The 15,754-nt window shown below is 35.4% G+C and overlaps 1 protein-coding gene across 4 annotated transcripts in view; it reads right to left on the bottom strand.

Annotated features, from left to right (window-relative positions):
• The window catches only part of LOC143234883 (centriolar satellite-associated tubulin polyglutamylase complex regulator 1-like), a 43,638-nt gene extending 32,732 nt beyond the window's left edge, over positions 1–10,906 (bottom strand). Inside the window, exons 1-3 of one of the 4 annotated variants that reach the window (XR_013018848.1) lie at positions 10,495–10,906; positions 5,685–5,787; positions 4,103–4,233 (exon numbers count right to left, since the gene is read on the bottom strand). Coding sequence is in view for 3 of the 4 variants with exons in the window: in XM_076472578.1 (XP_076328693.1) it covers positions 4,103–4,233; positions 5,685–5,787; positions 10,495–10,546 (286 nt within the window). In the remaining variant the exon portion in view is untranslated. The remainder of the gene's footprint in view (positions 1–4,102; positions 4,234–5,684; positions 5,788–10,494) is intronic. The other 3 variants (XM_076472578.1, XM_076472576.1, XM_076472577.1) reach the window with 3 other exon arrangements.
• Positions 10,907–15,754: the final 4,848 nt, after the last annotated feature.

The following is a 15,754-nucleotide window of genomic DNA, read 5'->3' on the forward strand; positions in this document are numbered from 1 at the left end:
ACGGCTGGGAGGGCGAGCATGTTTGGCGCGACTCAGGCGCGAACCCGCGACCCTCAGATTACGAAGCGCACGCCTTAACGCGCTAGGCCATGCCGGGCCCCACAACAGCCTAAGAGGAAATTCTTAATTTCATCTTACACAATGGTTTGGCACTGGGAATAGAAAGAAAGTCAGGATTCTAGTTTCTCCACAGGAAGAAATGAAAAGAAGGAAGCTGTGAAAGTGATTTTAACTATGATATATCCATACTGAACAGAAATCATTTCATATGCATAAGGTCCCACACTGACAAAAGGAATCATTGTGAATATGAACAGCAGTAATTAAAGTAGAAGCCACACTTGGTACTAAATTTTTTGTTTTTCTTTGAAAAAAAGAAGTACAAGTTGGAAAGTAAAATATAAACACTGCCAAAGCAGGCTTAAGGACAACCCCATCCAAACAAAGGGTACAGAGCAGTGGCAGATTGGCTTAACACTTCCTGGAGAGAGAAATATTACTTAAGAGACAACACTGGTGGCCATATGGTGGATTACACATATATATGTATATGTTTTCATAGTTTCAGGAATTATGTTGTCTACAATCTACATAACAAAAATTAATCATCAACAATTCACCCATTACAGCCTCTGGAAAGATTGGAGAAAAGTAATTGGTGGGAGACTAAACTCTGAGACAGAAAAAAACTGCAATATGGTGTAAAAACTCTGACACAAAGAATTGTGCTTGAGAAAAGTTTTGGTAAAGGAAAGTGAACTTTAAAGGCATTGCTAATAAATTACATCTGTCTAGGAAGTTTTTTGAAAGATCTATGTTTGTAACTAAAAACATAATCAAAAGCACTTCCTGGACAGAGGCAGTCCATTAAAATGTCTTTCAAGTGACACAAAGGTGACAGGGGGAATTCATCCACATCTCACCTGCAATATTTCATCCGGATAACAACAGCTATATTCAAGAGAAAATGTAAGATGAGGAACTTTCTGGGAGGTGACACATAAAAAAATGAAAATATTTATATCTTACAGAGGAACAGATAGGCTGAATGAGTTGTATAACCAAACTGGTCACAATATATGATGAGAAGTCACCAAAAGAAGAGTAAAGCAAATGGCATAAAGAGCTATCCTGGATGTTTTGGAAGGAAGAAATGTAAACTCCCTTAATAGGACAAAGGAGATGATTGGGATTGAGGTGATCATATAAAAAAGAAAGGTAAAGGAGAATAACTGGGGAAAATATACAATTACCCACACAAGCAGCCCACATCCATAGGAAGAAGGAACAGTCTAGAAAAAAACAATTATCTGTTCCTGTATGGAAATATCCAAGGCCAAGAAAGAGAAGAAGAAATACTTCATAAGTAAAAGAAGTCACAAAAAACAGGTGTCTGTATGTTAAAATGGAGAATAAGGATAAGCCTTCAGAATTTAAGAGGTTTCAGTCCAGAAGAGAATTTGTTTTTGAATTTTGCACAAAGCTATACGAGGGCTATCTACATTAACTGTCCCTAATTTAGCAGTGTAGGACTAGAGGGAAGGCAGCTAGTCATCACCACCCACAGCCAACTCTTGGGCTACTCTTTTACCAATAAATAGTGGGATTGACTGTCACATTATAACACCCCCATGGCTGTAAAGACGAGCATGTTTGGTATGACAGGGATTTGAGCTCATAACCCTCAGATTACAAGTTGAGAGTTCTTAACCACCTGGCTATGCCGGGCCTTCCAGAAAAGAACCTGGAAAAGGAGGATAAATGATTATAAAAACTTGAAATAGATGTGTAAGAACCAGAAAAAATGGAAAATGAACATGAAAATTGTGGAAGATTACTGACAAAGCCACATTATAACCAGCAATCAAAGAAATGGAAACACCATCCTCAAGAACCAGGGAAAATAGAAAATAACATGAAGAAAAATAAGACAACCTACAGGAAGGGGGTAGTTAATCAACCAACAGTGATAAATCATTCTCCTGGATTGATAAACTGCAACAATTGGTAGCCAATAAAAGCAAGCAAATGGACTGAGGTAATCATATAAAGAAGAAAAGTAAAGGAGAATAATTGGGAAAAATAAACAATTACCCACACAAACAGCCCACATGCTAAAGAAGATGGAGCAGTCTAAGAAATCTATCTGTTTTTGTATGGAAACATCCAAGGGCAAGAAGGAGAAGAAGAAGAAAAAAAACTGTCCATATTGTAAAGGACTAGACAAAAGCCACATGTGAAGATAAAAGTGTGTAATATCATGGTAAAAGATAGGTCCAAAACTGATGTAAAAATAAGAGATGGAAGAAACAGAAGCCCCAGAATCAACAAGAGGCAACAGAGTAGAAATCATGATTGAACTGCTCTAAGAGGGGTAATTAATGCTTGTGGATTAAACCATGGCCATGGAGTCTGGTACTGGTAAAAAATGGAAGCTTGATGTGAAGAAGAGTCACAAATGCATTGAAAAAGGACTCCCAAAGCAAGAACAAATCTGCAAAAGTTATTTTGCTATAAGGAAAATTTATTTCTAACAGGTACGTACCTGCTCTAAAATAAATAACTATTCTCATTCAGTGTTATGATAAGCCTTGTGCTCCCACGAAACTCACAATCAATGTGGCTAAACAGCGTGTTGCATATAAATCATCATGTGACAACCTTCCACTTATTTATAGATGGAGCATCACATTGGAGGATCTCTTGTCATCTATACAAGCAGAACACCACCACCCTACTATGAACTGAATGGATTCTTTTTCTTTTGCATATCACATTCAGGAGGATTTTCCATGGTCCACCACCCCAGTGGAAATACACAAATAAAATAATCACGATATTTTAAACTTTAGTAAGTATATACTGACAATGCAAAATGTATTAAACAGTATTTCTTAAAGAAACAACATATTGAATCTAACTTATAATTTACAAGTAAGGTGAATGACAGGTAAACCTGAAGTAATAAAGATATGTATTAAGCCTAATTGTAACACAAAGGGTATTACTGAATTTTAATTGAAAAACTCTAACTGTACAAAAAGTAGGTACAAATTTAACTAAACATATGTTAGTGAAACCAAGTAACTACAAATAATAATATTAATATAAATATTATTCAAAAAGCAATAACAGTACAACAGCTTATTGGTCCACAGTTGGTGGACTGTATTCAAAATGTGTAGGATCCCAAACTCAAGGCCCAGTAAGGTCAACACTTGTAATTCTAAACCCTTCAATGTATTAAAGCTGACGATTTTGTCAAGTAAAGCCATCTGAAGCCTGGGCACATTGTGTTGGAAGTAAATTATAACAATTTCAAAGTGGAAACATGAGCTTCAGCAAAGAACAATAAAGGAAAGTTATCATTTAAAAGTGATAAAGTGAAGTAAAAAAAACAGAATATATCTCCATTTCATATGCAATTTCAAAAACAAAACACAGGAATTAAAAGAGCACAAACAAAAACATATTGATGATAGCACTGCAAAACGAGAAGTGATAGTTCAGTAGAATCGAATAGATGGAGTCTCGTGCATCAGGAAGGAGTGTTGCACTCCTATTGGTGGAGGGTTGTCACATGATAATTTATACATGAGATGCTGTTAAACCATACTGATCATGGGGTTTGTTGCAGAAAAGTTTTGGATATAGAGGGCAGCACTGAATGCAAATATCTATTTATGTAAGCATAGGTAATGTACCATATCAGAAATACTAGCAGATGTATAAACCATTCTGTCTGAAGGATTCAGTCCAGGCATGACAGTTGATCTACAACTAAATTCAAATCTCCCAGAATATGGAAGACCAACAATTAGAAATTGTTAACTGCCAAAAAGTGGAGCTACAGAGTAAAAAACAGAGATCCTGAGAACAAATACCTCCCTGTCATTTAATGTAAGAAAATGGAGTTTTTTAAATAGATCAAAACAGGTTGTCCAGATAGTTATAACAAAAGACAGAAATATATTGGAAGAGATAGGAAATATATTCAAATACAAGTTTTCATCTGTTTTAGAATCAGTAACAGTGGATTAAAGTATCTGATAATAAATTAAAATGCTGTAAGAAAATTATAGCTCCTATCCATGAAACTCACCTTTAATTTGTCCAACAGATTTATAGGCCTGCCAAAATAGGTGCAACACACATGCTCGGTTATATGGTGTAGCTCTGATGAAATCATATTCACGAAGAAGTATGTGACCACCTTGCTGAACACTTCGGAAACTGGATTACAGTGAATATAACACAACATATACATTCTTTAAATTTACTTTTGAAACTTATGCAGTAATAAGAATCATCACCCCACTTGAAAAATATTAAAGTTAGAATCAAACTGAGGAATATTTTAAAATATAGACTATTGTATAATTACAATGCACTCAGTACTTAAATTGATTAGATGAGCATCATTATTTTCATAGAGCATGGGATACAATACTGAAAGTCAGAAAACAAAATCTTCAAGTACATACACAGCACATTATGAGTGCCAAACTCAAAAACTTGCTACACTAATAATTCAGGGATTGTATGGCCACATGACTTAATAACATTTGTCTGTTGGTAAACAACTATTTAATTCCAGCATAAAATTTCCACCCTCTGTTCTTTGAATGGTGATAACAACTCACATGGTCCAACAATGAAAAGTTCAAAGTTCTGTTTAGTTTTTAAAAAGTATGGATGAAAATTTGAAATGGGCAAGTGTCAAATGGATGTTGTCACATTATGAATGTGTTACAAGTTTATGATGTATTTTGATGGCTTGTAATGTACATGAGACTAGATGATAAACAGGCTTCAAACAATACCAACTGAAAACATGAACATGGAATAAAACTTCTTTGCTGCTTATTCAGCAAGCATAAGAATATATTCTCCCAAAAATTGAAACCTATTTGTTGGTGATAGTGAACAAAACATTTTACTGTAATGTCAATTAGATATAGTCACAAAACATTTATTTGCAAATAAATGGAAAAAAATCACAGAGGATGACCTCATTACACACATTTCTTTTTACAGTAAAAATGACACACATACCAAATACCATATAACACCAAAATAAAGAACTACTTGAATGTTTTAACCACTAGCAATGGTTTTACAAATCCCCATTAATCAGAAGTTTGCTGGTTTCATTTCTCAGATGCAAAGCTCTAATACAATGGTTATTTTTTAAATAGAGGCAAGCAGTTATATGAGGCCTATAAAAATGTGCTTGGATATATGATATACATTTATAACAATATACAAGTGAAGAATCGTGAGTTCTTACAATCAGATTATGATGGTCATATCGTGTCTGTGTTAGACAATCACTTGAAAATAACTGGTGGTCAGTCATCACATTTATTAGTTAGCTTCTTAACATAGTTAAAGATTCAAGGTTTGGAACATCCATCTATAAATTGATATGTTATATCACTAATTACTGTGTCAACACTGTAAAGCCATATAGACTAGACAGTTTAGGGTCAGTCAATTAATTACCCTTACTAGTGAAAATACAACTTCCATACATGACTCAATGAATATATATTTTAGTTTCTAATGTTATCAATACTGAGTATCAATTAATAAGCAACTGATTAAATTTTAACCAAATAATTTATGAGTCAATTTTTTTACATGATTTTTTTTTTTTAAATCAGTCTTAAAATAATACTCACTAATCTCGGAAAAACTTTGCTGGCTTAACTTTTGGATTTTCTTGATGATGGGTGGTCAATTGTTTTACAGCATCTTCAAGGTATACTAAGATATGTTCATTCTCTAGCACACAACAGAAATACTTAAAAATATATTAATTCCAACACCTCAAATTCACAACATAAATACATGATCAAAAAGAGAAACTGGACAGATTACATTCCTCCACTCCACTACACCTTTTCAAAATTGCATGCATTTATATTGGATAGTGTCATATTTAAACTTCAAAAACTCATAATATTCTTCTCAGATCCAGAATGATCAACAATACAGACAATATTTTGTAGTGTGATGAGGATCCTTAACTTTAATGTACCCATGAAATTTGGTACAAATTTGATCACACTTCACAGGGTTATTAATTCAAAACTGCAAAATGCCTTATCTCACTGTTATAAAATATGTTCCAAGGATATCCAGAATCTGGGTCTAGAAATTTGTGGGGAATTGTCCCATACTAACTTCCCATCTTGTGTATAAGTTTTGTATACATGGTTTATGAGTTTTCAAGATATACAAGCAGAAACACAAACACACACAAAGAAAAGGCAGAACTGCAATACCCTCACTGCCTCCAACTCCAGAGGTGAGGGTAAATATTCAAGTAATTATGTAAAAGCGTAAGATATTGTGAAAAAAATGAATTCCATATTTGTATTACAGAGAACTATGGAATATCAAAATAATTACCATGGATAACATTAAATTGTTTTAATGAAGTTATGATCTGAAAACACAGATGTAAAATATTACATTCCTCAAAATGTTTACATTAAGAAAGAATTTCAATTCTACTTAAATAAGGTTTAAAAACAAACTTAGTTTTTGCTTAAAGTATTAAGATACAAAATCATCATCTCATATACACAGACCAGGTACTTTACTGGGGCTTTCCTCACAATACATCTATAAAAAACTTCATTTATTTGCATCTGTCATCCAAGCTATCAAAAATAGTAAATTAAAGAGGAACTGTGATTTCCAACCACTCATGTCTGATCAAGAGTAAAGATGACTGGGCAGGCTTGTAAAGTAGAATAGACATCAAACTGTATTTTTTCACACAATGTTTCAATTTGAGTCCAACTGCTGTGCAAGAAAAACCATTTATAAAGTTTATAGTAGCTAGTCCAAAAATACTTATTTCACATATAAACAGAGAACAATGAATAATTTGGAAGTGTCATATAAAATGTGTCATGTTTCACTCTTTTCAGAGTGATAGAGTAAAAATATGGAGAAAACTACATAAGACACTTGTTACAGTTTTTACTCTTCTCATAATGCAAAATGTTTAAGTTGTAATCTTGTAACAAATGCGCTTTTTGTTCCTTTATATGATCAGAGTAAATACTAAATGCACATATCAATCACTACTACTGACTGCATCCATCTCATAATTCCACATTTCTATGTTATATGAGTAACCATACGTATAAAAAGAATAAATACAAGTTTTAGTTAACAAATGGTTACATCCCTAACACACTACTCTCACAGCATTCCAAGCTTCCCCTATGTTAAAAGAAAAATACAAGTGCACTTAAAAAATTGTAGCAACATATGAAATTGATCTATGTCCTACAAATATCATCAAAGACAAAAATTTGAGTATTTCTGTAATGAAATGAGCTCTACATAAAACATTCCTATCTAAACTGCTACCTCTATTTATCTAATATAAATCAGCTATGCATAAAAAGGTAACTAAATGTGATGACTCATTTTATTAATGAAAACTGGAAATTAAATAGCTGTGTTTTGGCTACATATGAGTCCATGTCAGGAATCATATCAAACAATGCAGTTTACATGATTTTGTGTGTCTGACATCTTCATGAACATCATTTTGATTGTTTCACTTATAACTTTCAACTGTGTATCAAAGCGGGTCTTAACTCTGTTGCTGGTACTGCTAAAGCAGTTACAGATGCAAAACATTGGTGATTCTTTTTCAACTGTTTCATACTAGTGACCTCAACAACTGCAATAAATTGCTAAAGCATATGAATATTAAGCTAGATTATTGCTTATACTACTCAATACCATGTTTCAATACTTGATGGAACAGAGTGCCAGTATATATGCCACATTGCATGGTGCAAAAATGATGAAGCCATAATTTGCTATGGATCTGAACACAGGGTATCAGCAACAACAAAACAAGGAGTTTGTGATTTTGGTTCAAATCTCAAATCTCTTGAATATGGCTACATGCATTATGTCCTCATAAGAATACCCAGTCATTAGTGGAATACATCTAACTACCTACCTTATCAACAAGCATCTGGTAGTACAGAACAATGACCATATCATTGTGGGATAGTTCAAGAATAAAGCACCAACTAAACTGGAAAGATTATAAGCTTTCAACTCCTGAAATCTGCAATGTAATTCCCATCATAATAACTTTCCTTGATCCATACTATAAGTCTTCTCCTTTCTTGCACCAAAGCAAAAATAACTTGCCAAGGCCAAAGTTCACACTCACTTAACAAGATTGTTGAAACTTCATCTAATAAATAAATCAAAACTTTACATGAATCAAAAGTTCCAACAAGAAAAGTGTGCCTTTCTCAAGATACCATTACCTTTCTTCTCAGAGACTACAGCAACTGTCCAGTTATGCTTTTTGACTAACTTATTTGCTGGTTAAACTTAGCAATACACAGCTTCAGTTAAAAATGGCATCTCTTCCACAAAACTATTGTCCTAATGGAACATCAAAAAGGCAAACTATCTGATATGTCAAAACTAACAAGGCTTTTGTGGTTAAAATTCCTGGCATTTATATGCTCTATGACATAGTCTCTATAACAGGAGTCACTGGAACAAATTTGAGCATCATTAAACCCTAAGGCAGTTGACAAAGATATCTTTATAATAAGCAAAAAGAAACATAAATGCTTACTTTTGTCTAATAAAACAAAATGGAATATAAACAAAAGATTCCACTTTTATTTTGATAAAGCAAAAGTCTTAATCCCAAACTGAAGAAATCCCTATAATCCAGAAAAAGAACCTTAAGTTTATTTAATAATGAAAGAATGGCCAACAAGTTTGCCTTGTTTGTCAGAGTAATACATAAGACAATTATTTATAAAAACTAATATTTAAAGTGGAAAAATTTAGTTTGACAGAAATATCCTGATTTTGTTCATTTTTAAGATCTTAAAAGGGTTTACAATTTAAGGAACTAATATGTTTACCTTTGAAACATTTTACTAATTCTTTCTATACAATGTTTTATATCTGGTTATCATTCAGTAGAGAGACTTTTTGTTAGCTCATCATTTGATTTTGAGATATGAGTAAGATGAATGCCTCTTGGCAATATTATTCCATATTTACAATAAAACTCTAAAAATAAATGTTATATCAATTACTTCTGTCCATTAAGGGCCAGTCTGGGATCAATCTTTTATTACAATAAGGTTTTATTCAAACATAAAGCTTTAATCATTTTGGTATTTTTAATTACATAACTAAAAAGACTTTTCTATAGATAAGCCATTGATATAACTGACATACAAAATATGTTAAGAGTATATTAAGTTATAAGATCATTTTATTTGACTAAAATCATATACTCTCAGCTAAGATGCACAGATTTAAATTATTAGTCAAAATAACTTCAACTTTTCTTGTACAGGAATGTTTCTGAAAACAAACAATTCACATTTTTATAATTTATTGACAAAATATATAAAATTAATAATATTATCTTATTCTAAATAATTATCTGAAAAATCACTCTATTGTTCAAATGAAAATGCTTAGGGTCACTCTTTGTGTGTGGACCAGTTTTATAAACATATACAAATAGGTAACTGTTGGTATGCTTCAAAATATAAAGAGTTTGAAATCAATTTAATGATTATCAATTTTTATGTTTAAGCTATATCATTTTAGTTAATACCCTTCTATCTAAATATCTAAACTACAGACTGAAGCCCAATTTACTTTGTTCATATTATCTAAAATTAGTCTAAAATATTTCAATAACTTCAATCCCTCTTTGTGGTTGGAACATACACTAGACTTCATTACAACCGAGTTTGTTTAAGACTTAATTTGTGCACCAAATTAACGATCACAATCCTGTCAATATTTGCAAGTCAAATGTTAAATACGCTACAGCAATGAAAACCAGAACAAAAGGGCCATTAGTACTTCGTGGAGTATATAGGCTAATACTGAACCAGGAAAGGAATACTCCATAAAAAGGCTATTTAGTGTTGGTATGCATTCACAGTTGTTTTTAAACTTAATATTTATAGTTTCACTTCATAACTACCAAGATAAAAAATATTCATATTATACTGACCTTTGGAGCTACAAACACAATATTATTCTATTCAAAACTATGAACAAAAACAGAAACATCAAATACTTTCAATAAGATTAACATTAAATCAATTTAGAATGAAGGCAATACCATATAAATTATAAAAAAAAATATTCTGTGATTGAATTATGATGTTACAAAGTTTTAAAAGCAAAGCTTGCCGTTTTATATATACATATGCGTATCTCTCTCTCTTTGTGCGAGTATAACAGACAGATACAACATATACATATATACTTTATTAGTGTGTATAATTCTAACATAAGTTTGATTTTAGTTTCGAAATATGTCACGCTAACTGGCGGGGTTAACCCTATGAAAAAGTCGAACATGGGCTAGACCGAATTTTTGAAATGATTTCTAATTTTAGTTCACATTAAAATACAATAAAAAGCTATATTAGGTTAAATAGAACCTACCCAAATACTGGCAGTTGGCATCATCATAATAATCTTCATTAAAATTCGCCATAATCAATCAGATTAATAATAAATGTATATTTTAACATTTAGAACGTTAATGTTAAACTTTGTCAACTTGCTTACGTATATATACGTACTTTGCACCGTGTTTATTCGTAACCTTGGTTACCACGTAACCAATCTATAAAAAACACAGAAACACTGTGTGTAACCAGAACCGGCATGGCCAGGTGAAGGGTGCTCGACTCACAATCTGCGGGTTCTAATCCTCATCACACCAAACATGCTCGCCCTTTCAGTCGTGGGAGCGTTATAACGTGATGGTCCAATTTCCCTGTCGTTGGTAAAAGAGTAACCCCAAGATTTGGCAGCGGGTGGTGATGACTAGCTGCCTTCCCTTTATTCTTACACTACTAAATTAGAGATGACTAGCGCAGATAGGTCTCGTGTAGGTTTTGTGCGAAATTCACAAACAAACTGCCTATTCCTGTAGGGTATGGATGAATCTTCACCAAACTCGATATGGAGGTTCACTAGGTCTTGGCGGGGGTATAAATATATTTTCAGTTTTATATATGAGCATTTTACCCCCTTTTAACACTGCTACACCCCTTGTTAATATGTATTCACCAAATTTGGGAAGAAGATTTATTGGGTTCATAATGTAAATTTTCAATTGTTTCCCATTCATGTTGGGCCCGGCATGGCCTAGCGCGTTAAGGCGTGCGCTTCGTAATCTGAGGGTCGCGGGTTCGCCCGAGTCGCGCCAAAGCATGCTCGCCCTCCCAGCCGTAGGGTCGTTATAATGTTACGGTCAATCCCACTATTCGTTTGTAAAAGAGTAGCCCAAGAGTTGGCGGTGGGTGGTGATGACTAGCTGCCTTCCCTCTAGTCTTACAATGCTAAATTAGGGACGGCTAGCACAGATAGCCCTCGAGTAGCTTTGTGCGATATTCCAAAACAAACAAACCCATTCATGTTTGTGTGTGTGTATTTCTGAGTATCTTTTCATTAATCGTGTATTTACATAATTTCCATTCAGGGTACAGATACTCCATATAATATATATATAAGACATATTTATGCATATGTAAAAACGGCTCGTTTGGGTTGAGATTTTTTTTTTCACGTAGAGGAGTGAACAATGTTTCAACCTTCTTCGGTCATCGTCAACCTTTACATATATATTTCTCTACAAGTGGGTTTTCTCGACATCACTGAGACATATTTATAGTTAATGTTGTAACTTATACGTTAGTTATACGACACACAACGAGAGGTGTAGAAACCAGAGTTGGTTGGTTGGCGTTTTATAGCGCAAAGCAACTAGGCTATCTGCACCAAACAACCGCTAAAAATATGTAAAACTATTAAAATTCGTAAAAAAGGAATAATGTTAAAACAAACCAAAGTCCAATTTTTAAATTAAGAACTTAGAGTTTAAAAACATTTGTAAGGTGGATGGACAATATCACCATCGCTAATGACACTGTCCAGCATCAGGGGTAAACCTGTGGACAAAACATGTCTAAAATTGTACCGTTGTTGAGAGTCGTAACAAGGGCATGACAGTAAAATATGGACTATTGTGACTTGAATGTCTCACAGACCACATATTAGTGCATCAGTCCCACATAAAAGAAAACGACTGTGGCGCAGCTAAGGTTTTCAGCGCCCGGGAACAAAGTCAGTTTTCGCGTTCCCGCGTGACATAATGTAAGCCATAATTCCTAATTATGTAACATCAATTTCGGCCCACCCCCGATGCTGCGCCCTGGGACAGATGTACCCCCTTGCCCCCATAGCGACGCCACTGGAAAACGATGAGCTAAAAAACTCAAGTTTTAGGACAACTTCCCCTTTCCGGTCCTTGGAGAACAAAGTCCAATAGAGAGCTTTATCTAGAAAAGCTTGTCGACTACCAACTGATGCGGAGCCGAACCTTGAATATAGGACCATAGTCCATATATGGCATAGGTATAACAGTGATAGCGCCAGAGCAGACAGACTTAGCTGCAATTTCAGTAAGCTCGTTCCCGCGAATATCAACCAGGCCTGGTATCCAGAAGAACTGGATAAAAGTAGATGTTAAAGATAAATGGGCCAGTCGGTTGTGAACATCAGCGAGAACTAACGTGAAGCGATTTCAGAGCCAGTAGAGAGCGAAACAAATCGGTATAATTTGAGTACTGCTTAGCTTCTGTGTACAGATAAATGGTGTACAGTTTGACAGTGAACACAGAAACTGTAGAGGGGAATCTGTGTACAACCACCGAACACAACAAACCATGGCAGAGCCCACAGAGTTACCTGATTTCGAACCATCTGTTAAAATAGGAATGGAAAAATGATTGGCAAATAGAAGACGGTACTTCCAATCAGGAGAATCTGCCTTTCTCAGATGACTCAAAGAAAGATCATACTTTGGAATGGTAATAAGCCATGGTGGGATGGGCTGACTAGTGTATACAGCAATGTTATCCAAGGACAGACCAAATTCATCCAATTGCACCTGGATACAAGGGCCAAAAGGAGCAATGGCAGATCATCTGTTCTGAATAAGCATGGCTCACCAAGGAAAGAAAATACAACCTCAGGTGAGACGCTGTGGTAAATATCAAAGTTTCAAAGCATACAATAAAAATAGTTGCAAATGGCAGAGGTGTAAAGGAGGTTCATGAGACTCTGTGTACAAACTCTGGATTGGGGAAGTATGGTAAGCCCCCTTGCAGGGCTGAGGTACTGGCAGTACCAAAGTCCAGTTTCGATCAAATGAGAGCATGATATATTTTTTGCACAGAACACCGATCCACTCCCCAAAAGGTGGAAGAGAAGACACGGAAGATGATTAGTGCCCTTGTACATTTGACTCATAGCTGCTTGATCCGTGATACTAAGGTCAGCTTATGGCCAAAGATAAGCCCCAAGAACTTTGCCTCAGAGACCAAGGGAAGCACAACTTCACTGACACGGAGTTTAGGATTGGGATGAATACCCTGTTGGAGGCAAAAGTGCATGTAAATGGTTTTAGACAGAGAAAAGTTAAAACCATTTGCTGTGGTCCACTTCAGTAAACAACTGAGGGCAATCTGTAGTTGCTGCTCAATAAACCTCATGTTCGACGACTGACACGAGATGTGGAGGTCATCAACATAGAGCCCGTTTGCAACAGTGAAAGGGAGTTGTCCAGTGATGACATTAATTTTTATACTGAAAAGTCTAACACTCAAGACAGAGCCCTGAGAGGCTCCAAGTTCCTGTAGGAAAGAATGGGAAAAGTGTCAAACCCACATGAACTTGGAATCACCTGCCCATTAAAAAACATTTAATAAAAATGGGCAAATATAAGTAAAGGTCTCACAAAATGCTATACCTCCATGTAGTATCATAATCCTTCTCAAGGTCAAAGAATATTGATGCTAGATGTTGCTTGAGAAAGGCTTTTCTGATCGATGAAGTCAAATTAGATGGTCCACAGTGGAGCACTGTCATCAGAACCCACACTGAGTAAGTAAGAGGAGATTATTTGATTCGAGGAACTAAACAAGATGAGCATTAACCATCCCCTCTAAGGTCTTACAGAGACAACTTATCAAAGCAATTGGACGGTAGTTTGAAGAAATCTTGGGATCTTTCCCGGGCTTAAAGAAAGGTAGAACAATTGGCTGGTGCCACACATCAGGAAAAACATTCTCCTGCCAGATCTGGTTAAAAACAACCAGAAGAATAGCAAAAAAGCAGCAGGGGAGAGATGATGCTGTATCTCATAGTGTATATGATCAGGTCTGACCGATGTACTGCCAGACTAAGGAAGAGTCAGCTTGAGTTTCACCGGTGTAAAGAAGTGATTGTAGTCACTGAGATGGTCAGCTAGAAAGGAAAGAGGCGACCACTCTGTCTAAGGAGAAGGAAACAGAAGTGCTAGATACCTGGCAAAAGCTTTTGCTGAGAGTGTCAGCAATGCTCTGTGAATTAGCAACTTCCTGACCCTCAGAGAGCAAGGTTGTAAGGGGGACAGAATTATACTTCCCACTGACCTTCCAAATCTAGTCCTGTATGACTTTGTAACTTGTGGTAGACGAGATGCTGGTTGTGAATTTAATTCAGGATTCCTTCTGGCTTTGACATTTTACCTGCCTTACATGTGCATGGGCCTGCTGGAAAGTGATGTGGTTCAAAAATGTGCGACATCTAGGAATACACTGAGCAGCTGCCTAGATAATACAGTCAGTCACTGCTGCCACACAGTCATCTATCAATGGCTTACAGACAATGGCAGGATCAAATTCCGAGAATAGTGAAATAGGGATAATTGGCTTGGTCCAGCTTTTACTGGGGCATGCAGGTCTGTTGGCATCAACCCCAGCCAGTCTCTCTCAAAGTGACAGGAAAATGATCACTACCCCGTGGGTTACTGTCAACCCACTGTGAAATGTGGGAGAATAGTGAAGGGGAGTAGACCAAGAGATCAATAGCATTAAAATACTGACAGTCAGTGATGTTGAGAAAACCCACTTGTAGAGAAATATATATGTAAAAACGGCTCATTTGGGTTGAGAAAAAAAATTTTTTTTCCTCTCTCTTTCTTTGTGAACCTGACAATGACAGAAGGTCGAAATGTTGTTCACTCCTCTACGTAAATAATTTTCTCAACCCAAACGAGCCGTTTTTACATACATAAAATATTGACTAGGTGCATGAAAATAAGTATAATTGCCAGTATTGAAGAGAGAAATATTGTGATCCGAGAGCATGTGCTCTACTGAGTGACCTCTCCTATCATTATCAGCACCTCCCCAGATGGGATTACGTCCATTAAAATCTGGTGGCATCAACCATAGCCAATTTTCTTCAAAACAATTGGAAAATAACTGCTGCTAAACTCCAATGAGAGAACAGTGAAGGGGAGCAGATATATAGATCAATGGCAGTAAAAGAACCAGTATTGAAGAAAGTTTAAGGCGATATGAGAGTATGTGCTCTATGGAACAACTCCTCCCATTAATATTCTGCTTTTCTTTATGGGTCAAGCAGGCAGATCTCTGTCAGTAGACATAGATTCCAGTGACTGAGGGTGTAAACAAATAATCTCTCTGCATCTCAGGGCTGAAGAAAGTGGAAAAAATGGTGCCAGGGATCTCTAGAGAATTGATGCAACACATCTGAACTCTGCTGTGATTGAAAAGGTCCATGAAAGAACAACATGAGCAGCTGTGGCAGTATTATGTTTTAGCACCATTCAAGAGAGTTAGTGTTG

Source organism: Tachypleus tridentatus, chromosome 12, assembly GCF_004210375.1.
Source record: "Tachypleus tridentatus isolate NWPU-2018 chromosome 12, ASM421037v1, whole genome shotgun sequence".
Taxonomy (NCBI): Eukaryota; Metazoa; Arthropoda; class Merostomata; order Xiphosura; family Limulidae; genus Tachypleus; species Tachypleus tridentatus.